The sequence below is a fragment of the Orycteropus afer genome, unplaced genomic scaffold (assembly GCF_000298275.1).
Source record: "Orycteropus afer afer isolate SDZICR_OR568_19922 unplaced genomic scaffold, OryAfe1.0 scaffold00140, whole genome shotgun sequence".
NCBI classification, from domain to species: domain Eukaryota; kingdom Metazoa; phylum Chordata; class Mammalia; order Tubulidentata; family Orycteropodidae; genus Orycteropus; species Orycteropus afer.
In genome coordinates this window covers 5,615,628-5,641,002 of record NW_006921727.1, presented here as the reverse complement: position 1 = coordinate 5,641,002, position 25,375 = coordinate 5,615,628, and the positions used below count along the sequence as shown (strand labels likewise).

General features: G+C 37.3%; 1 protein-coding gene across 1 annotated transcript in view; it reads right to left on the bottom strand.

The window, feature by feature from the left end:
• Positions 1-12,612: 12,612 nt before the first annotated feature.
• Positions 12,613-25,375, bottom strand: part of BMP5 (bone morphogenetic protein 5) — a 194,033-nt gene continuing 181,270 nt past the window's right edge. Inside the window, exons 5-7 of the mRNA XM_007945618.2 lie at positions 16,693-16,769; positions 15,283-15,393; positions 12,613-12,762 (exon numbers count right to left, since the gene is read on the bottom strand). Coding sequence (XP_007943809.1) covers positions 12,613-12,762; positions 15,283-15,393; positions 16,693-16,769 — 338 coding nt within the window. The remainder of the gene's footprint in view (positions 12,763-15,282; positions 15,394-16,692; positions 16,770-25,375) is intronic.

Below are 25,375 nucleotides of genomic sequence, written 5' to 3'. Positions count from 1 at the left end.
CAGAACAAGGAGATAATGTATGGTTTAAAATCAGGAAGGGAGTGTGTCAGGATTGTACCTTTTCACCATACTTACTAAATCTTTATACTGAGCAAATAATCTGAGACTAGACTATATGAAAAAGAATGTGGCACCATGATTGGAGGAAGACTCATTAAGAACCTGCAATATGCAGACTACACAACCTTGCTTGCTGAAAGTAAGGATGACTTGTAGCAGTTACTGATGAAGATTAAACACTACAGTCTGCAGTATGGATTACATCTCAAAATAAAGAAAACAAAAATCCTCACAAATGGACCAATAAGCAGCATCATAATAAATGGAGAAAATATTGAAGTTGTCAAATATTTCATATTACTTGGATCCACAATCAACACCAATGGAAGCAGTGGGCAAGAAATCAGACATTATATATCACTGGGCAAATCTGCTGCAAAAGAACTCTTTAAAGTGCTGGAGAGCAAACATGTCTCTTTGAAGACTAAGATGTGCCTAACCCAAGCCATGGTAATTTCAATTCCCTCATGTGCATGTGAATGCTGGACAATGAATAAAGAAGACCAAAGAAGAGTTGATGCTTTTGAGTTGTGTTGACGAATACTAAAATTACCACAGACTGCCAGAACTGAAAATCTGTCCTGGAAAAACTGCAGCTGGAATGCTCCTTGGAAGCCAAAATGGCCAAACTTCATCTTACCTACTTTGGTCATGTTGTCAGAATGGACCATTCTCTGGAGAAAAATATGTTTGGTAATGTGGAGGGTCAGTGAAGAAGGGGAAGACCCTCAATAAGATGGATTGCCACAGTGCGTGCAACGATGGACTCAGGCATTGCAAGAATTGTGAAGGTGGCACTGGACCAGGCAGTGTTTCGTTCCGTTGTACACAGGGTTGCTGTGAGTCAGAGCCAAGTCCATGGCACCTAACAACAATGTTCAACTCTATCACCTCTATATGACTATTCTGGTTACCTAGTGCCACTCTAACAGGAATATACCACAAATGGGATGGCCTTAACAAACAGGAGTTTATTCTTGCAATTTAGAGGCTTTCAGTCCAAGTTCAAAGTGCCAGACTCTAGAGGCTGAGTGAAAGCCCTTCAACCTTGGGTTCCAGCTCTGCCTCCTGCTCCCAGTATCTGTACAGGTCTCCTCCAATGAGTGGCTGGTGGGTTCAAATCACTGATCTTTTGGTTAGCAGATGAATGCTTGAACAACTGTGCCACCAGAGCTGCTGGATATAGACCCAAACTCACTGCCATCAATTCTATTCTGATTCATAGCGACCCCTTTTGGGTTTCCGAGGTGGTAGATCTTTATGGAAGTAGATTGCCCAGTCTTCCTTCTGCAGAGTGGCTGGTGATTGCACCATCAGCCTTCTGGTTAGCAGTCCAATGCCTTAGCCATTGTTCTGGTTACCTAGTACTGCTCTGACTAGCATGTACCACAAATGGGATGGCCTTAACAAACAGGAATTTATTCTTACAATTTGGAGGCTTTAAATCCAAGTTCAAAATGCAAGGCTTTAGGGGCAGGGTGAAAACCCCTCAACCTTGGGGTCCAGCTCTACCTCCTGCTCCCAGCCCACTGGAGCTAGAGGCATTTCTTCACTCAGACAGCTGCTGGCTGCTGAGGCTGAGAAGCCCCAAGGTTAACAAGTAAAAAAACACAGTCCTGGTGTTACCAAACCACACGGTAGGCCATTAACTTAAGTCCATTGTAAGTCCCAAGGTCGGTAGATCATAGCAGGCTGCTGAGCAATGACATGGCTACATGCAGGGTCCAAGCGTGCCATAGGCTAGAGACCATTCTCAAAGCTTCTCCTTAAATATAGGAAGCAGACCACATCCCAAAGGCAGTTACTCAGCTGCTTGTGATAGATCCCACCATGGAGTTGATTGCTGGTCTCATCATGGGGAATAACTACCACCCGCTGCCCAGCCACTCAACCAGGCCCAGCCAAGTTGACATACAAACATAACAATCACAATTCCACCCCTTCCCAACTTGGCACCTGTACAGATCTTCAATGGGTGGTATCTATACAGGTCTCCTCCAATGAGTGGCTCCAGTCCCTTAGTTCCTCTAAATGGCAACCTCACCCCCTCTTGGCCTGGCGGCCCTTTCCTCTCCCTCTTGGGCATGGCAGCCCTGCCCCCTCACTTTTGGGCAGCGGCTATGGCACCATCCCACTGGCTCACATGAATGAGCAGCCCCACACTCCAAAACCAAGTTGGTGAAGGCCTGGCCCTTTGAAACCTACAGGGCTGTGATTGTTCCACCCCCAAAGGCCATGGTCCTACCCTTTCAGGCTGAGGCAGCTCTGCTTCCCTTTCCTTGGTCCCTGCTTCTGCCAATTAATGCCAGAAGCAACTCACTTCGCTGAAAAACCCTGCCCAAAAAAAGCACCGGTCTTTTTTGCTCCATGGGCCGGCTAACATGCTACTCCATTTCATGCTGATCTTTTCTATCAATTAATGCCCGAAGGTAACCCACTCCACCAGTAAGCTGCTTAACCAAAGGCATCAAGCTTTCTCCTCTGTGGGCTGGTAAGGTTGTCGCTGTCTCATGCCGGTTCTCTGGGCTCTGCTTCTGTCGGCTCTCATGCTGGTCTCTTGCTCTGCTCCTGCCATCTGTCATGCCATATGCTGGGGTCTCTCTGCCAGGGTCTTGGGTCAAGGATGCACTCCACTCTTGTTTCCACATTTTAGGCATCTGTCAGAGAAGCACCCCACTCTCTTGGTACCATATTCTATTCTGGTTACCTAGTGCCACTCTAATAGGAATATACCACAAATGGGATGACCTTAACAAACAGGTGTTTATTCTTACAACTTGAAGGCTTTAAGTCCAAGTTCAAAGTGCTAGACTCTAGGGGCTGGGTGAAAGCCCCTCAACCTTGGGGTCCAGCTCTGCCTCCTGCTCCTGGCCAACTGGAGCTAGAGGTGTTTCTTCACTCAGATAGCTGCTGGCTGCTGAGGCTTACAAACCCAAGGTTGACAAGTAAAAAGGCACAGTCCTCATGTTACGAAACCACTGAGCAGGCCATTAATTCAAGTCCATTGTAAGTCCCAAGGTCGGCAGAGCATGGCAGGCTGCTGAACAATGACACAGCTACACGCAGGATCCAAGCATGCCATATGCTAGAAACCATTCTCAAAGCTTCTCCTTAAATATAGGAAGCAGACCACATCCCAAAGGCTGCTTGTGGTAGATCCCACCGTGGAGTTGATTGTTGGTCTCATCATGAGGAATGACTACAACCAGCTGCCCAGTCATTCAACCAGGCCCAGCCAAGTTGACACACAAACATAACCACCACAATGACCTTAAAGGAGGTCTTTTTTTCTTTCTATAATTTAGAATTAAATCATTCTGTGGACTCTAGGTTGTGATTCTTGTTTTATGCAGATTAGAATGCCTTAAAATTGAAAGCAATTTTGGGACTATTTGTTTTAAAACAAGAAATTACATGCCATCTCTGTCTCCACTTGGACAGTATTCTTTTATGTGTGCTATATATTTTCCAGCAGAATAATAAGCCTTTTCATTTCAAAAACATTTATTGAGCCTCACTATGAGAATATTTTTTGACAATATTCTAGGATATTAATAAGTAAGGGGGCCCTGATGGTACAACGTTCAAGCACTCTGCTGAGGCAAGGTCAGCACTTCAAACCCCGCAGCACCAGGGGAGAAAAGACCTGGTGATCTACTCCTGTAGAGATTACAGCCTAGGAAACTGTGGAAAATTTCTATTCTGTCTTACAGAGTCACTCTAAGTCAAAGTCTACTGGAGGACATACAATAAAAAAAAATTAAAAAAATTAAAAATTACTAAGTATTCATGGTAGCTTTTCTTTATTTTATAGTTGAGAAAGAATATAAGAACTTTCCAAACAACGGGAATACCTGACATAACATGATACATGTCTCAGAAGGCAGAGTTGGACATTGGTTTATTAGAGGGACCAAACACACCTAGTTTGGTGTATTTGGTCTTTTTGTAGAAATAGTAAATGAGAAAAGCCTCCAGGAAGCAGTAGACCATCAATAGGCAGAATGTAGGGGAGGGAATTCCTCAAGAATGGAAGGATATTGTCAAGCTGCATTTGCATATTGAGGATACAGAAAGTAGTTTGATTTGCTTTCACTTAATGATAATCATGGGAGATTAGTGTGAGATGAGTTGCACTGGACCATGATGTTCAATATCTAAATTTTTCTGATCCTTCCCCTTTCCATCATTACATCTTTGGAGATGTGTTTGTGCTCTCATATAGACTTTATTATATCCACTAAATACAGCATCCTAGAAAGACTTAGGAGCTCTGATGGCATAGTGCCTAAGGCATTTGACTGCTAACCAGAAGGCTGGTGATTCAAACCCACCAGCCACTCCTTGGAAGGAAGGTTGAGCAATCTACTTCTGTAGTGATACCACCTCAGAAACCCAAGGATCTGAGTTGATGGCAGTGAGGTTTGTTTTTTTTTTTTTTTTTGAGTTTTTTCAGAAAGACTTAGTGATTTATATTGTTTGGTACGATATTATTGAGTTTAATTTTTGAGGCAAGTGATTTCATATCACCAGATTGTCAATGACCTTAAAAAGAGGATGCCATTATATACTAAAATAAAATACTTTCAAACTTATTAATTTTAAACAGATAATTTTTATTCCATTCTAGAATCTTCTTTATTAGGAGATTTACCAAACATTCAATAGGCAATAAGAATATGTCTTCATATTCAAAAGGAAGGGACTCTACAAAAACAAATAAATTGCATCCTTCTCACAGGCGCAATCTTTCTAAAGAACATACTCTATTCATTTTTTGCTTGCACATTTCAGGAGCAACCCACTACCCATTTCCATTGAGTCAATTCTGACTCATAATTGCCCTATAGGACAGAGTAGCCCCATAGGGTCTCTAAGGCTATAAATCATTAAGAAAGCAAACTGCCTCATCTTTCTTCCACACAACGACTGGTGGGCTTGCACTGCTGAACTTTTGGTTAACAGCTGAATGCTTTAACCAATGTACCACCAGAACTCATCTTTTGGGGCAGAGAAGTAAATTGTTCTAATATGTTCATATATCTTTTCCACAGATGTGGTTTGATTTAACAAACTAATTCTTTGAAGCTGGTTGGAATGGAAAATTTTCATAAATATTCCATATTTACTTGAAAATAATGTGTATTCTGCACTGTTCTATAAATGTTCATTAAATCATTTTTGTTAATTGGGCACATCTGTTCTTTCCTTACTGATCTTTTTTCCCTGTTGACCACTCAGTTAATGAGATTTGCTAAAATGGAAAAAGGCTATTTAATATATCTCCTTAACACTTCTATTAATTTTTACTTCATATCATTCATTCTAAGACATCATATTAGGTATATATAAATTTAGAAATAAAAACGGTGATGGAAAATTTTATCCTCATTATATTGGAGGATGTGCTAATCATTGTCTCTAGCAAAGATTGATGTTACAGTGTAAAACATTTTATTAATAATATTAAATCCTTTTTTCTCTGGTGAGTATTGTCCCTGAATGTCTTTTTCTTTCATTTCACTTTTAAGCTTCCTGTGTTTCTGAATTTTAGGCATGCCTCTTTTGAACAACATGTATCTAATTGTTAACATTACTATTTTAAAATCCAGTCTGGCAATAATGAATTTTCAGTCTATTTACATTTATTATATGACTATATCTGGATTTATTTCTATCATATTATTATATGCAATATTTTCCCCTTTTCTGTTTCTTTTACCTTTATCTCATTTTTAAAATTAAAACTTATATTTTCAACCATCTACCTTTCAGCATACATTCTACATCTGTACTGTATTTTGGCACTATTTTTATTGTATCTTTAATCTTAATTTGCTTTGTTAACCATATTTATCAGATGTTATTATTTACCTGATTTTTACCATGTTCTTCCTCATCATTTTTGTGCCTGTTTCCTTGTGAGGTCAGGTACAACCAGAAGCAGTGACTTTGCCGATGATGGTAAATTCTCTGCTTTCAGTTTTTTGTTTTCTGTTTTTTTTTTTCTTTTTTTAATCTATGTTTTACATTTATTTTTAAATATAGGCTTTATTTTTTAGAGCAGTTCTAGGTTTACAGAAAAGGTATGCAAAAAGTACAAAGAGTCCCATAGGACCTTTTCCACAACCCTGCACACATACAAGAAACCAAACCCACTACCATCGAGTCAATTCTGACTCATAGTGACCTTTTAGGACAGAGTAGAACTGCCCCATAGGGTTTCCAAGGCTGTAAATCCCTACAGAAGTAGACTCCCTCTTCTTACTCACATGCATAAGCTGGTGGGTTTGAACCATTAATCTTTTGATTAACAGCCAAATGCTTTAACCACTATACCACCAGGACCCCTCTACCCTACACAGTTTCTCCAATTAATGTCTTGATGAAGCAAAATTGATACATTGCTACATCTGTAGATTACAGTAGGGTTCACTCTGTGCTGTGCAGCCCTATGATTCTGACAGATGGATAGTGTCATTTGACCATCATACAGTACCATACAGAATAGTTTCACTGCCCTAAAATTGTTCAGTGCTCTATTTATTCATTACTTACTCCTTCCCTAAACCCTTGGCAACCACTGATATTTTTACAGTTTCTATCATTTTATCTTTTCCAGGATGTCATATTATTAGAATCATACAGTATGTAGCTTTAGCAAACTGATTTGTCATTTAGCAATATGCATTTGTTTCTTCCATGTCTTTTCATAGCTTGAAATTCATTTTCTTTTAGCCACTTAATAATAATCTGTTTATATGTTCACCGGTTGAAGGACATCATGATTGCTACCAACTTTGGCAATTATAAGTAAAGCTACTTCAAACTACTATGTGCAGGTTTTTGTGTGGATATAAGTTTTCAACTCTTTTGATAAATTCCTAGAGTGTAATTTCTGGATCATATGATGAACTTTATGCGTACTTTTGCAAGAAACTGCCAGACTGACTTCTACAATAGCTAGGATATTTTGCTTTTCCACCATCAATGGATGAGAGTTCTTATTTCTCTATCCTCAGCATCATTTGGTGATGTTAATGTTTTTGATTTTAGCCATTCTGATAGGTATGTAGGAGCTCTGGTAGCATAGTGCCTAAGGCACTTGACTGCTAACCATAAGGCTGGCGGTTCAAACCCATCAGCCACTCCTCAATAGGAAGATGGGGGCAATCTATTTCCGTAGTGATACTGCCTCGGAAACCCAAGGAGGGGTCGCTAGGAGTCGGGTCCGACTCAATGGCACATAACAACAATAACAGCAACAAAAATAGGTATGTAGTGGTTTCTTGTTGTTATTGTTAATTATCAATTCCCTAATGACAAATGATGTTAAACATATTTTCATATGCTTATTTTCCATCTATATAACTAAAGACAAATAGATGAGTGGAGCAGAATGAACTGCCCATGAATAGAACCACACACATATATATCTAAACATATATCTGATAAAGGATATCTAAAATATATAATAAAAGAACTGATTGCCATCAAATCAATTCCAACTCCTGGTGATCCCCATGTCTACGGAGTAGAACTAACTGCTCCTTAGGGATTCTTGGCTGTGATCCTTATGGTAGCATTTCACCAGGCTTTTCTTCCATGGATACACAGGGTAGATTCAAACCAGCAATCTTTGGGTTAGGAGCTGATTGCAAACCATTTACACAACCCAAGTACTTAAAATATATAAAGAACTCCTAAAACTCAACAACGAGAAAACCAACAATCAAACTATAAAATGAGCAAAGATCTGTATAGACACTTCATCAAGGAAAATACACAGACTGCAAATAAGCAAACAAGCAAATTTCTAATTTTTTAAAGGTACTTTTGCTGGGCATGTAATTCTGAATGACCATTATTTCCTATTATCAATCTGCAGATAGTGCTTAAACATTGATTGATTTTCAAGTTGAGAAGCCAATTTAAATTCAAAGGTCAGCTGTTAATCTAAACATTGTCTCCAGTTGACCGGGATACTGATAGATGTTAGAATTCCCTATGATCTTCATGTACATTTAGCCATCTTTCAGATTTTCCATTTGTTTTTCTTTCACAATGTTGTCTTCTCAATAATTCTATTAGATCTATATTCTTCTTCACTAATTTTCTCAACAGAGATATCTAGGCACTGTTTAACACATCCATTCATGTTTAAAGTTTAAATTATAATTTATTTTTCCATCCTGGAAGTTCTAATAGATTCATTTAAAGTTTATTGATATTTACTCACTTTTTTTTCTTTAGACATATAAATCTTCTACTCTGTCTTCAATAACTGTAATAAACCGAGACTCGACTGCTTTGGTTCTATCTTTTGTTACTTCTATTGACTCATATTGTGCCTTGTTTGCATATTTGTTTTATTTTGTGCCTTGTTGTTGTTGTTGTTGTTGTTGTTATGAGCTTAGGTCCCGTGTGTATTTGCAGTGGGAGTTTTTTGAGGCTTGGGTTGAAGACACCATCCCTCAGAGAGGATCTGCATTTGCTTTTGTCATGGGGTTTCTCAGCTGTGCCAACCAGATCGGGGACCACTTTAAATTCATTGTTCACATGAGTTCATGTGTATGTGTAGACCCTGTGTATAGTGGGATTTCTGGCCATAAGTCCAGGTGAAGGCTAGCCTATGACTGTAATTCCCAGAGTGATATCTCTACATCATACCCTGAGCCAAGACAAACTTCCTTCAAGTCTGGGCCTTCCTGATCTCCTACTTTATATAGAAATTTCTCATCTGAACTCATGTCCTCCATGGGCCTAAGGCTTTTTATCTTGTCCCTTGAGTATGGCATGGAAACCACAGCTCCAGGTCATTAGGAATTAGATATTCCTAGAGCAACGAATGAATTCAGTATACACCTACCTGAATTTATTCCCTTCCTTTGGTAATTTCCTTGGTGTTTCACAATCTCAGCTATGCATTAAAAAATAAATTTGGCATACATATATATATGGGAACATGTGCATGTCTATGTGTGTGTGTGTGTGTGTGTGTCCTACTGAAGAGAGTATCTGTATGCATAGTCTAAGATATTTTATTGGTGTTTGGCTCAAATTAGAGAATTGTTCTCCTTATCTGAACTTTCTTATAGGTACTTGCAAGGAAAAAAAAAAGAGTCTAGTTTTTTAAGTATGTTCTGTTATATTTCAAAATGTTGTAATAAACATATGACTGAGACAAAGTACTTCTCATATCCTGCTAATCCTTCAGTTTAGGTACTGTTTCCAGACTAGCTGGATCTTGGGGGACTATTTGTGCAATGCTTTCACTCTCATAAGGAGCTCTGGTGGCACTGTAGTTAAGGCATTGGGCTGCTAACTAAAAGTTCAGGGTTTTGAACTCACCAGCCACTCTGCAGGAGAAAGATGAGGCAGATTGCTTCTGTAAAGATTTACAGCCTTGGAAAATCTATAAGGGTCCCTCTAAATCAGAATTAGGAGCTCTGGTAGCATAGTGCCTAAAGCACTTGACTGCTAACCAGAAAGCCGGCGGTTCAAACCCACCAGCCCCTCCATGGAAGGAAGATTGGGCAATCTACTTCTGTAGCGGTATCACCTCAGAAACTCAAGGAGGGGTCACGATGAATCGGGTCCGACTTGATGGCACAAGACAATAACAAGAAGTCAGAATTGACTTGATAGCAGTGGGTTTGATTTGGTCTTGTTTTTCACTCTCATCTATTTGTGCATAGTTTACAGGATGTAAAGTTATAGTACATCTACCCTTTCTCTGTTCATTGCATACACACATTGATCTTCAGGGATGATTTTAGGCTAGTTGTCTATGTAAAGTTGGAACAGAGATGCAAAGGTTAAGGTATATGTCCAAAAGTTTCTTTTTAATTTTTAAAGGGTATATTTGATCTGCTTTCTCCTGTCTTTGAAATCCTCATCTTTTAAACAGCCGTTAACAAACATCATAAAGGACATTGAAGTTATTTTTTCAGAACCTTCACTGTTTTTGAAAATGCTAACTTGGATAGAGTGTCGTTTTTCTACATAAATAAATAAGAATAACTACTGGCATTGACTGTTACTTTTCATACTTTCTCTTCAATTCTGACTGTAACCACACTTGATAAAATACATACGTATACTTAGCAATGTATATACTTTATTAGCAAAGGCATCTTCATTTCTAACTTTTAAAAGGTTTAAGCACTCCCCCCCCCCAAAAAAAAAAAACATAGAAAAGAAGGTAATATGAGATGGAAATTGAATTATAGATTGAGCACTTGACTGAATGGTTCTGAGATGGTTACTTGTGTTTTGGAATGAGGATTTCTCCTGCCTTGAATGGAACTGCAGTATAAGCTAATTATTCATTGTAAATGTCTTGGGAGATGATATTTGCCAGACTGTAAAGTAGCCAGTAGACTCTGGCTGAGATTTGATGACTGTAATACAGGGGTTATAAAATGACAGTACTTTAGTGAAGGAAAAATTAATTTTTTATTTTCTTTCTTTTGTTTTCTTATTTCTTCAATTCAACGTAGACTTTCTTTTCTCTTCAGTTTTAAATAACTTAGGTATTCATGAGATATGCCCTTCTATAAAAGAAATTCAGTCTTCTGTACAAAACAAATCACAAGCAAAGCAGAAAAATAAAATAAAATAAAATAAATATCTGTTACGATAACTAGCTAAAAGAAAGTAGTCTGGTTCTGATTGAGACAGGCCAAGTTATTCTGATTTCTGGTGATAGCTTTACTGTGATAGTTATTTGAGAACAATTCGAATGTGCATAAAGAAGCATGTAATCCACAAACAACTGATAAATATTCTTAAAGTCTTAGTTTATGATGTATATACATTTTGGAATCCCCCTTAAATAAAGAGCCAAATGAAAAAGCACAGCAGGAACTAGCATCATAAGTTTAATATATCTTAAAATATAGAAATATATTTAAACAGCACTTTTAAAGAATAATATATAAACTTCTGTATCTTATTCTTACAATGGCACACCATTATTTTAAAAATATATTAATTAACATACCCCCCAATATAGCTATTTTAGAAATTTCTTTAAGATAAATTGTATTTTAAAACATTTCAACATATGTGAATTACAAACAAAATCATAATTTTAAAAATCTATTTCTGATATTTTGTTTTACAAAAGATTTAAAAGAGTGATTAATAAATGGGGTTTTAGGAATATTTTTAGATGAACTGTAAATAGGCCTAATTCATGGAGCCACCATAAATAGCAAGGTAGAAATATAAAGGTAATTCTTCAAAGAGTTGGTGTGTGTTAAAGAGAAGCCAGATAAGGCATTCCAACACAGAGAGAAAATAAGTTAATTTGAAAGGGAAGAAAACACATGCGTACATGCACACAGAGAGCCTTCCTGTTTAAAATTATTTGTGCTTGGAGGAAGGTTTACAAAATCTCCTTATAAAATAACGTTTTCATTGAGCTCATTCTCAAAGACATGAAAAGTGGAATACAGCTGTTCTTTCAAAATAGCAATTCTTAGAAATCCATACTAGGATTTTGGTAATTTTCCCCAGTTTTGTTTCTGTGCTTTTACCCCAAATGAAGTCCCTTGCATGACAATAATCAGTAAATTTGCTTAGAGAGGACAACTAAAGAAAATGGCTCTGTCAACATTTTCTGCTCTAGTATATTTTACTCCTGTAGTGGCACTTCTCTGTAGGGAGGGCAGTGCAGTCCATGTAAATGTTTCTTTACTTTGGAGTGTTTTAAAATCTGAAAAAAAGGGGGAAAAAAAAACCTTGCAGCAGTAGTGTTCTAGATAATAGGCAGACATGATTTATTTGAGGTAAGAAGGTTGTACTACAATTTTTTTGTGTTAACTTGAAGAGTTATGGACAGGCTCTAGTTTGTCTCCACAGAATTCCTGAAGCTTTGAGTTCTTTGAAGAATCTAGCCCACAAGCCAAGAAGTAACATGCTCCTACGGTTACACCAATTTTGTTAAAGTAAACAGTTATAACAATTACGTGCAATCTTTCAGCTTCTGTGTTCTGCCTACCATTTATTTATTCAAATCCAGCTCAACATTTCACTTTATCTAATGAAGCAGAGATGCTAGAAGAGAAATTGTGTTTATCCAAGCATTTTGGTTTGGGTTATTACTATTTTTTTTTTTAAGTTTTATTTCTAAATAAATATCCTATCATGGTTTTCATTGGCACAACGTAACAAAATGTATTGAATTTACTTCAAGATATTAATCAGATATTGAACCGTCAAAGGCATTTTAATTTCAGAAAATTATATAAATATTATATCAGAAAAAAATGTTGAAATGGAATTGAATGGCTTCATTATAACGCATTGAAAATTAGACTGGGCAATCTAGTGTGTAACATTGTGGCCTATAACATAGATTTAATTGATAATGCAATAATACCTTTAAATAAATAAAAATGATTATATACATGATATTGTACATAGGAAGAAAGAGGAAATGAGCCAGAATAATTTTAGGAAATTTCCCTTTTTTTCTGAGAGTATGCTTTTTATTGCAGTCATGAAATTTAATACAGATCTTTTTGTTATTACCATTATTTAGTATTAGTGGCAGCCACATGAGCGCACAACCATATTTCTATATTTTTTCAAAATGACATTAGAGCTATCATCAAAGTATAACACAGAGATGGCATTTAATTTGGTTGGAGCACAGCAAGGCTTTGGTACATGCTCAGGAAACATCAGATGAACCTGGAAAAGAAATTTTTTTTAAGCAATAAATAACCATTTTATTCGCAACTTTACAACAATATGCTTGTTTGGTTACTCACAATCAGACACCCTTAAGCTGTCCACATTTCTCCTATTTATGTTCAATGCAGAGAAGAGGAAGTTTGGTAGTATAGGATGTATTCTTAAGCATTAATTCCTAGGATCAATCTACACTTCTAGTTATGTGTTTGGGGCTTGAAAAAAAAAAAAAATGCACCAAGTAAGGAAAACTCCTTCTATGGAATATTCAATGGAAATTTTCCTGGGGGGAAGATTATGGGAACTAGCACTGAGTTGCTTTTGGGTGAAATGATTTTTATATGCTTCGTGAAAAATACAGAAGTTACATGTGAAAATCAATGAAGACATACAGTTTGATTGTAGAAATATTTGGACATAAGAATTATTTTTTAAAGGACAATCAAGTAATAAAGCATAAAAGTTATACCAACTGTTAATTTTCTATGGTAAAAAGTTGATGGAAATCATAGCAAATGCACTCCAGATATAATCCAACACTTACTCTAAATTGATGATTTCAACTCTTCTCCAAAGATTTTTCTTTTCTATTTTTTTTTTTTTTTTTTTACCAGATTGGCTGGAGATTAACATGCTTTTGCTTTCTTTCCCCATTCCCACTCCCTAGACAAGTGCCAAAAAGTAAGCTACACAAAAATCAGAAACAAGGTCATAGGTATTTTCAAATTGAATATCCATCCCTCCAAAACATCTGAAAAAGTGGCTGTACATGAAAATGGAAATGCTTCTGTAAAGAGTTTATGCTCTTTATTTTTGTTCAGACTGGCAGCCAACCTATGATTTGCAATAATTAAGTAAGGAGCCAGAGCATGGCTTCCCCCATTCCTACCCACTCACTCTGGCCCTTTCCCCAAAAGAGTTTATGGGAAGTCCCATCAATGAGTCTGAAGGGATCTACAAAAATCCAACACAGCCTCTTAGAGTTTTGGCTGCACAACATTCTGGCTGAAATGATATAGGAGCTCTGCATGTAGACAGAAACAGCAGGAAAAATGAGGTGAATGGACAGAAACTTGAAATTTCCTAAGACCTCACAAAAGTAAAACTTGGACACTTTCTACAAATTTCAAATGAGGCTTGTGTCCCTCATCAGCTTTATCTTCCATAACCCACGCATATATGATTGATAACCCCGTTTCAATGGCCTTGGCAGCCTCACGAGCAGACGCTCTGAAAAAAATGGATGGCTTTTGAATGGTTTCTCAAACATATTAGTCACAAACATGTTTTCCTTTAACAACAAACATGCCTGTCTTTTTGTTTCATGTCCTTCACAGAACAAATGTACAGAGTGTACAATGCCAGGAAAAAAAAAAAAAATTTCCCATGTACGTTTGAGTTTTGTGATGACTTATGTCCTACATCCCAGGACAGTAATCCAGAGCAGGGTTTTATTCCAAGTCCATGTCACGTATTTTTTTATGTTTGTTTCTCCATGCTGCCTTCAAGACTATAGTCCTTAGAGCTAATAATATGTAATTATATATTTATAAGGAAAAAAAAGAAAAATAGGAGAAAAGGGGAGTGTTTGGCAAAAGGTTTTTTCAGTAAGTTTCACTTCTAAAATAATGAGATCCCACTCCTCCTAAACACATATAATTAAAAGAAAATTTTCATATTAACACAAACACTAGTTTGGAATTTTATCACACAGTCTGCTGCTCCTTCTAGAAGCCCCTTACTTCATCTTCCAGGAGTTATTCCTCTGTCACATCATGTTCCATAAGGTACATTAGACTCTCAAGAGGTTTAATGCATTGGTTAGGTATTCTATGAGCAGTTAGACTAAAAAGTCAACATTTTATCATTTTTTCCACAAAAATTAGTCTAAGTGATTAGAGATTTAATCACTGCTAAATTCTTGAGTGTGGTAGGGAAAAAAATGAAGGCAATAGCTCCCCCCTAAAGATTACCAAAAAAAAAAAAAAAAAAAAAAGAAGAAGAAGAAGATGAAGAAAGAAGAAGAATCAAGAAATAGAAACTAGGCTTATACTTACATTCTACCTGGAAGCATTTTCACATTACCAAAGTATATTAACAGAACATTCTTAAGTAATTAGAGTAAAAGCTCTCACATGAAACTCAGTACAACTATTATTCAATGTTTTTGCAATGGTAACTAACGAATTGTTAGGTTAGATGCAGCCCCTGGGAGCCAGTGTGATTAGTCATTTTGGGAAGTGAAGAAATCAGTGCAGAATGGCCACTTGATGTCATTACTTCTATTTCCTAGCTGAACCCTTCCCCCATTCTGAAATCAAGGTTATTGGTTACACCAGCAAGCAATTCCTGCCTATATCCACAATTATCTCTTTGGCTCTAAGAAGTAATGAAAAAGTTTGAGGAGAGAAGATAATCATTGATAATTTTAAATGGATGCTTTCCTTGAAAACAACTTCACATTGTGCTTGTACAAACCATTGGATGAGCCATTTTCAATCATACAAAAACAAAACATACCAGAGTCTGAACTATGGCATGGTTGGTGGCATTCATATGGGCATTGAGTGGAAAAGAACATTCTCCATCACAATAAAATGCAGCATACCCTTCTGGTGCTATAATCCAGTCCTAAAATGTACACAAAACAAGTAAAAAAAATAATATCACTAAAATAAGAATAAATAAAACAATTATTAAAAAATACTCAAGTATATTTTGTATGGATTGGTTTCCCTTCTTGATCTAACAATTATTCTAATGGGATAGCCTTCCTTTTAATTTAATTTTTAAGTGGAAGTTTACAACAAAAGCATAAATATTTTTACAAGAAATTTTCCTCTATCATTTCTCCCAGGAGGTTGTTATGTAAGATATTAATAGTATATATCAATCCATGTATTCATGAATAAAACCATAATCATGAAATAGCATTCAAAACATTGTTTAAACAGGAAATGATGAACTCTGGAAAGTTCAAGTGAACCAGAAAGGAAAAGAAGACTAAACTTAATTGAAATAATTCTCATTACTTTTTAATAACTCATTCCTGGTTTTAGAAGTCTGACAAAATCCTAAGGTTTTAATATTTGCTCCATGTGCTGTTTTTATTTCCATTCTTAGATTAACTTTAAAATACCTTTAGAAGAAATGGAGCAAATTTCTGAAAAACGTACACAAAAAAAATTTTAGGAAGCTAAAGAATTGGCACATGCAATGTTTGTTCTGGTTTTATTTTCCAGAAAAGTAAAACTTGGTACAAAATTAAGTATTACTGAACTATACATATTGAAAATTTATCACAAAATTTGAAAGTGATTATATTTAATATTACTTCTCAATAGAATATGTCATTTTCTGGGAATATTGTAATGTGATATATGAAGTAATCTAAAAACTTCAATTCAAACTTTCAGTCCATAGAGCCATTGAAAACAGTTTTGTTAAATTCTCCTCTATATCTGTTTGTGAATCATATCTGAAAGATATCAATAAAATTTTCAAGTGCAAACAGTTTTTTGTTAATTTTTTTCTTTCCCTGTAATCTACCCCATGGCACAGGCATTATAGTTGATGATTCTGTTTCCTAGACTCTGATAGTTTGGGACCCTAAGGAGGCAATGGAGCAGTTTATGTTAATCTGAACAAAATTTCTGTTTATATGAAAATTATGAGTTGGGAATATTTATACAATAGCACTTTTTTTCCACTTCATAAACACCATGGGGTTATATTTGTTCTTCAGCAGTAACTTTTGTTTTTTTTTTAAATTTTAAAATATGCTAATTATGTTACAATAGTGAAAGGATAATCCATACTCTGAAAATCTTTGCCCCAAATAATCAGTTACTGTATTAGAAAAATTACAGTCAGAGATTGAGTCACTGATCACTTATAAAAGAAGCCCCTAAATTGACTGAGTGGTCTTACCTGCCATCCCAGGTCCCGGAAACTTACATACAGTTCATGCTTCTTACAGGCTTGTTTCTGTTCACTTGTATTATAATCTGAAGACAAAAATTACATTTTTTGTGGGATCATCGATAAGAAGGTGTTTTTGAATTTGTAAAATTAAGTTTGAATCTTAAAACTAGAGCCACTTACTAACCATGTGACCTTCAGGTAAGTCAATTATGCTGATTTTCTTCTATAAATTGTAGATAGTACCATTTACTTTTCATGAGGTTCTAAGGAGGATCTATAGGAGCTCTGGTAGCATAGTGGCTAAAGCACTTGACTGCTAACCAGAAGGCTGGCGGTTCAAACCCACCAGCCACTCTTCGGAAGGAAGGTTGGGCAATCCTACTTCTGTAGTGATACTACCTCGGAAACCCAAGGAGGGGTCGCTATGAGTCGGGGCCGACTCGACGGCACATAACAACAACAACAAGGAGGATCTATGGAGCTCTGGTGGCACAGTACCTAAGGCATTTGACCCCAGCTCTGTGGAAGGAAGATGGGGCAATCTACTTCCATAAAGATTTACCACCTTGGAAACACAGTGGGGGGTCACTGTGAGTCAGAATAGATTCAATGGCAGTGGCTTTTTTTTTTTTTTAATTTTTGGTTAAGTAAGGTCTGGTGGCACAGTGGTTAAGGTATCTGGCTGCTAACCAAAAGGTGGAGGATCGAACCTACCATCCACTAGGCAGGTGAAAGATGAGGCGGTCTGCTTTTGTAAAGATTTACAGCCTCAGAAACCAAACAGGGCAATTCTACTCTGTCCTCTAGAATCACTATGTATTGGAATCCTATTGATGAAAGTGGGTTTAATTTTTGGTTAAGGGGGATCCAGTTACATCACCTATAATAATGCACAGCCTTGTGCCTGCCATGTACTAACTGCTCAATGAAATATTTCATTATTATTCATTATTTGATTCATACTATAAACCCAACACTTGACCATGGAGTAGATTCCAACTCATAACAACCCTATAAACCCACTGCCAGAGAGTCGATTCCTACTCATAGTGACCTCCACTGGATTTCCAAAGAGGTAAATGTTTACAGAAAAAAGATTGTCTTATATTCCTTCCATGGAGCTGTGGGTGGATTTGAACCACCAGCCTTTGGGTTACCAGTCAATTGCCCTAAGCACTGTGGTACCAGATTGCCTTAACAACCATATAGAACAGAGTAAAATGCCCCATAGGGTTTCCAAGCCTGTGTATCTTTACAAAATCAGACTGCTGCTTTTTTCTCTCCCAAAGCAGCTGGTAGATTCCAACCACTGACACTTCAGTTGGCAGTTGAGTGCTTTAACCACTGCACCATCAGAACTCCTTATTCATACTATAACCTAAAAATTAAACCTACTGCCATCGAGTTGATTCTGATTCATAGTGACCCTATAATAGCACCAAATATATTGATGTACATTAAATGTTCAGACAATATTTTGAATGTTTTCCATAAAGCAGATCCTGGGAAAGTATTGCTTGGGATCTTATTTAGTTGATTTTATTTTGATAAATATCTAAAGCTCAGGATATACAAAATGGAGCTTCTGATCATCTCTCAAAAATGATCACCTGTAGACTTCTCCATTCTTGGCAAATGGCAATGGCCTTGACAAAAGAAAGTGGGAATTAAAACATTTCTTTTGTTCTCTCTCATTCCCATATCCAATCTGTCAGGAAATCCTACAACTCTACCTTTAGATGACCTACTCTTACCACCTCCATCACTGCCATTCTACCACAGGGGTCAAGCCATTGCATCTTGCTTAGATTATCGCAATATCCACATAACTGTTTTCCCTGTTATTGCCCTAACTCTTCTACAATATAACATCCAGGCGGATCTTTTGAAAAGTAAATTGTAGTATATCACTTCCTTGAAAGAAGTTTCACAGAGGCCTCCCATATCACTAAGAGTGAACTATCCTCACAGTGGTTTACAAGGCTCTATGAAATTTGGCCACATTACCTCTATGACTTGTTTCCTTCCAGTCTCCCTCTCTGTTACGGATTGAATTGTGCTCCCCAAAAAGATATGTTAAATCTTGATACCTATGAATATGACCCTGGTTGGAAATAGAATTTTCCTTTGATCATATTAATGAGGTAATACCAGAGTACAGCTTTTCTTAAACCTATTTTCCTCTAAGTGAAGTGTTGTATTATAAGAACAGAATATAGACATTGAGAGACACACTCATGAGGAAGATGCCTTTGAGGATTTGTCTACAAGCTAAGGGGTACCGAGAAATTCTTGTGGCTGCCAGAAGCTAAAGGAGATGAGTACTCTTCTGCCACATCTTCTACTAGAACAGACAGAACACAGCACTGTCAATGCTTTGAATTTGGAATCTTAGATTCCAAATTTGAGAAAAGAAATTTCTGTTCTTTAAAGTCACCCACTTGTAGTATTTTTATAATGGCAGCACTAGCAAACTGAGACAATTTCCTCTGCTCCATCCCAGCCACGACACCCCTTACACACAGGCCAGGCTCACTCTCACCTTAGGGCCTTCACTCTCACTACTTTCTCTCTCTGAAGTGACCTCCCCCCCCACCCTAGATATTTACCTGGTTAATTCCAGTATCTTCTTCAAGTCTTAGCATAAATATCATCATCTCAGTGAGTCCTTCACTGACTATCTGATCTCCCTCACTTTGCTCTATGTTTATTTTCCATTTCACTTCTCGCTTTATTTTTTAACTTTTTATTGTGATTTGAGTGAAAGTTGGTTTTCCATTCAACAATTCATACAATTTTTTTGTGACATTGATTGCAATCCCCACAATGTAAAAATCACTCTTCCCACTTCCTCCCTCTGTTTTCCATTTCCCTTTATCCTTCTTTCTTATCCTTTCCTGCCTTCTGAACTTTATTCCTGGGCAGAAGGTACTCTTTTTATCTTGTGTGGTCAATTGTTCTAAGGAGCGTGTACACCTCTAGTGTAATCATTCACCTTATTAAGCTATCTATTGCTGGCCTGCTATTTGAGGCACCAGGGTGAGTTCAGTTTCAGATGTGATAGGTAACTAAGGCCCATACTCTCATGAGTTCCACTATACACTATCAGAACAGTAAGCATGGTCTTTTCTATGATTTTAAGTTTTGTTCCACATTTTCTCCCACTTGATCCAGGACCTTCTATTGTGATTCTTTTCAGAGGTGTCAGTAGTGGCAGTTGGGCACCATCTAGGTCTTCTGATCTCAGGGTGAAGAGCCTTAAGTTCACTTTGTCCATTATTCCTTTGGACTATTTGGTTCCATGTGTCTTTGATTTTCTTCACTTATCTCTGCTTTGGACAGAGAGAGAGAGAGAGAGCAATAGTTTCACCTTGGATGATTGGTCCTTAGCTTTCAAAATCCTAGTCTGTGATGGAAAAAGGCCACATTGTGAAAGAAATTCCCTTTCAATGGATGGACTGCTCATAGCAGAGCTCATCATGGAAGTGGTTACATTATACCAGATCTCATCATGGGAGATAATTATATCATAACTGCTAATTTACTGATAAAGATTAAAGACTTCCTTCTGTAGTATAGATTATATCTCAACATAAAGAAAACAAAAATCTTAACAACTGGACCAATAAGCAGCATCACAATAGACAGAGAAAAGATTGAAGTTGTCAAAGACTTCATATTACTTGGTTCTACAATCAACCCCAATGGAAGCAGCAGTCAAGATACCAAAAGATGTATTGCATTCGGGTCCGACTCGACTGCATATAACAACAACAACAACATTGGGCAAATCTGTTGCAAGAAAAACCTCTTTCAAGTGCTGACAAGTAAAGATATCTCCTTGAAGACTCAGATGTGCCTAACCCCAGCCATGATATTTTTAATCGCCTCATATGCATGTGAGTGCTGGACAATGAATAAAGAAGACCAAAGAAGAGTTGATGCTTTTGAGTTGTGGTGCTGATGAAGAATGCTAAAAGTACTGTGGACTGCTAAAAGAACTAATAAATCTGTCCTGGAAGAAGTGCAGCTGGAATGCTCCTTAGAAGCAAGAATGGCCAGATTTCATCTCACCTACTTTGGTCATGTGTCAGAAGGGACCATTCTCTGGAGAAGGAGTCATGCTTGGTAAAGTGGAGCATCAAGGAAAAAGGGGAAGGCCCACAACAAGATGGATTGACATAGTGGCTGCAGCAATGGGCCCAGGTATGGTAGGGATCGTGAGGCTGACACAGAATGAGGCAGTATTTTGTTCTGTTGTACATAATGCCACTATTAGTCAGAGACAACTCAAAGACACATAACAACAACAAGTATAAAACAAGTCTGTTCTATTTCAAAATCATCTTGACTTCCTCTCCATTTGGAAGTTCTGTACCTCCTCTTTTTGCTTTGTAGTTGTCCTCATTTACAAATTGATGTCTCTGGTTATCTGTTTTCTTATAAGTTTATTTTACTTTGGATACTTCTATATCTCACTTGGAGCTCTGGTAGCACAATGCCAAAGGCATTTGACTGCTAACCAGAAGGCTGGAGGTTCAAACCCACCAGCCACTCCTTGGAAGCAAGGTTGGGCAATCTACTTCCATAGTAATAACACCTCAGAAACTTAAGGAGGGGCCGCTATGAGTCAAGTCTGACTCCATGGCACATAACAACAGCAGCAATATCTCACTTACTTTGGTCACGTTGTCAGAAGAGACCATCCCCTGGAGAAGGATATCATGCTTGGTAAAGTGTAAGGTCAATGAAAGAGGGGAAGGCCCTCAACGAGATGGATTGACACAGTGGCTGCAATTATGGGCTCAGGTATAGCAAGGATTGTGAGGCTGGCACAGGACTGGGCAATGTTTCATTCTGCTGTACATAGGGTCACTATGAATCAGAGCCTACTTTACAGCCCCTAACAACAGCACAACATATCTGGGTTAGTTTCTGGGTGATGTTGTCATGTGTGTTAATCACAGGTTATTGTTTGCTGTTGTTGGTTCTCTCTCCAAAAGACTCCTTTCAACATCTTTTATAAGTTTGTTCAGGTGTGTACAAATTCCCTTAATTTCTATTGATCTGAAAATTACCTAATTTTACCATTATATTCAAAGGACAATTTTGCTTGATATATAATTCTTGGTTGGCAATTATTTTCTTTCAGGCTTTTTTTTTTATGCCATCCCATTACTTTCTTGCCTGCATGGTTTCTGCCAAGAAATCAAAAGTTAGTCTTATCAATTGCCCTTTGTAGGTAATTTTTCATTTTTCCCAAGCTGCTCTCGGGATTCTTTCTTTGTCTTTGGTTTTGGAAAGTTGATTATGATATGTGTCGGTGATTTTCTTTGGGGATCTATCTTGTTTGGGGTTCATTGAATTTCTTGAATGCATACCTTCTCATCTTTTATCATATTAAGAAAGTTCTCTTCCAATAAATCTTCAACATTTTCCCTATTGTTTTATTTGTCTCTTCCTCTTTCAGAATTCCAATCACATGTAAGGTATTCCTGTTGATGGTGTTCCACAAAAATCTTATGCTTTCTTCTTTTTTCCTCCTGATTATTCCCTTAACAATGCTGTACTGAAAGATTTGCCATCAATCTCACTAATTCTGTTTTCCATTGATTCAATTCCACTCCTTTGACCTTTCAATGTGTTATCCATTTTTGAAGCTTTAATATTAACCCTCTAGATTTCTGTTTGCTGTTTTGTATGGTTTCTAAGTTTTCATTTATTTTGTCAGTTGGTTCTTGTATTATTTTCCTGAGTTATTCTATAGTTTTGTCTGTGTTTTCCTTAGTCATATTTGAATTTTCCTAATATAAACTATTATATTAATGTTTTCTCCAGCCATTGAAGGTAGCTAAATATAATTCTTTTGAATTCCTTATCATGTACTTCCAAAGCTACTTCTTCCTCAGGAAAGTTTTCTGGCTCTGTATTTTAGTCCCTTGTTTGTATTACTTTACCTCACTTCTTTATGTGAATTGAGATTTTCAGTTTTCTCAGAAGCATTGTAATCTTGTATTTGTATTTAATTGGTAATTATATGTTGGTGCAATTAATCCAGGTTATTATTATTTGATTTAATTTGTTTTGATGTATCTGGAAAAGTGGGGATGGTGTGCTACTCTATTCGTTAGTTTGGTAGCATGTAGGCTCTCACCAGCTTTCTCCTGGTGGATGTGATAGAGATGAGAATGTATGAACAGATGTTTGTTCTCTGTTCCTGTAGAGTAGTTAAGGGTGGTTTGGGCTGGTATTGGCTGCTGTCTATCATTGATCAGTTGGTGCAGAAGTTTGTGGTGACCTGCAACCAGAGGATGAGGCTATAGGAGGTATAGATGTGGTTTGGTCATGTGGATATGGTTGCTTTCTGATTGCTAGCCACCAGTGTGGGTGCCTGTATAGTCCTCAGCATACAGAGCCATTTATCAGATTGCTATTGCAATTGGAACCCCAATTGCTAATATTCAAAAAGGCTGCACTGTCAAGCCAGTCAAGAGTCCACACCTCCATTTGACTCCTTATTTGCTGTTTTCATTTAGTTTCTTCTACTAGTCAATATTTAATCCACTTCTTTCTCCTCCCTCGGATGCCCGGGGTTCCAGGATTATCATCTGTATCTGTTTCAAGTGGTTTTTCATTTCTTTGTTGTAGAGGGTCTGGTAGCTTGTCTTCCTATTCTGCCATCTTGCTGAAATCCCATAGTCTCCTACTATTATTGTGAAGTTGTCTATTTCTCTGTTTATCGTGATATAATGCTCTTCTTTGTCCCTTATGCTCATTTCTTTCCTTGAGGTCTATTTTACCAGAAATTCATATTGCCACTCCTGCTAGTTTGGTTGCTATTTGCTTGACATATTTTTTCCTACCTTTTGATTTTAATTTCTTTTTAGCTTTGGGTCTAAGGTGAGTCTCTTGGAGGTAGCATACTGATAGGTCCTGTTTCCTTATTCATTATGCCACTCTCTTTCTCTTGACTGGTGTATTTAATCTATTTACATTAGCATAATTATTGATAGGTATGAATTTATTGCTGCCATTCTTTTGTGCTTTTTATTGCAATGTTGATTTCTTTATTCCATGTATTTTTCTGTTTAGTTCAGTTTGTTATCAGATTTTCTTTTCATTTTTTCATTCCTGTTGATTTTGTGTTTACTAAGTCTTTACAATTTTCTTCTTTTTTATTTTGGTTATTAATTTTCTTTGTGGTTACCTTGCAATTTATTCTATCTTGATATCACACTGACTTACTCTCAGTTTGGAAATCCTTTAATTGTACAATTTATTCTCTTTTCTTCTTTCTAATTGCCATAGTTACAGAAGCCTCTTATTCCCTATTTTCAGTCTTGTAAGTTTATTTTATTTTTGAGAATTATTTTTCTGGATTGGCTTCTGACAAATGAGTCATTATATGACTTAATCCCAGGTTTTTGTCTTACATTGTTTGTTTTGCTTTATTTTGATATAACTCCACCCTGGTGGGTGGGGCATGTGCCCTACTTTGGTCATTGGCTTGGCAGCACTAGAGCACTCCTCACTTGTTTCCAGGAGGATGGAGTAACTGGTGGGAATTTGGGCATGAGTTTTTGTTGTTTGGTGGTGAAAAGCAGCTGTGGGTTGGGTGAGCAGGTGTTGTCTAGAAATTGTCATTGATTCAGTGGTGCAGAAATGGGTGTTTACACATTCACCCATTGGGTGGGGCATAAGGTAGTGGTTTGGTAGGTGTGGCTGACTAGAGGGGAAAAAAAGAGAATGGTATGAGGAAAAAAATGGGTAAAAATAAAGGAAGAAGAAGAGAAGGAAAAATAATCCAATTTTTTTAAAAAAATAAAATGAAAAAAGTGAAGAAAAAGAAAAAGAAACAAAAAAGCACATAAATAAATAAGATGGTGCATCAGTGGGTGCCCATGCTTCTAACGGGTCACCCCTACACTATCACTGGACTCATACCACTGGCCACAGTGGGAAGGCAGCTGTCATATGATCCTCAGAAGTGCCTGCGTGGGAAGGGAACAGAAGCCTGGTGCAAGGATTGTGTGTGTGCACCCCTCCAATAACAGCAGCTGTAGGTGTGTGGCTCATGGTCCATAAGAGAATGTCTTCTCAATTACATGCTGTCAGACATGCACAGCACAATCCAAAGGTGCATTGTTCAGTCTGCTGGGGCCACTTGTGACAAGTGGCCATTGGTCAGGGAAGGCAATCTGAGTGAATCAGGAGTTGAGGGGCAGCAAAGGTGGTTTCCTTAGCCACTGATTGGTGGGGGTGGGGTGCCTCACCTCTTCTGGTAAGGAAAAAGAGACACGGCACATCTCTTATGGACTTTTTTTTTTTTTTTTACTTTTACTGTGGTGAAAACATACACAACAAGACATTCACTAACACAACAACTTCCACATTTACAGCTCAGCGTCATTGATGGTATTTTTCATGTTTTGCCATCATTACTGCTACCCTTTTACAAAACATTACACCATCATTAGCATAAACTCAGTGCCTATTAAACAGAAGCTTCCCCTTTCCCCTTTCCTCTTACACCTGGTAACTACTAATAACCTTTGGTATGTGTGTGTGTGTGTGTGTGTGTGTGTGTGTGTGTGTATATATATATTGTTGTTGTTGTTATGTGCTGTCGAGTCGGCCCCGACTCATAGCGACCCCTCCTTGGGTTTCCGAGGCAGTATCACTACGGAAG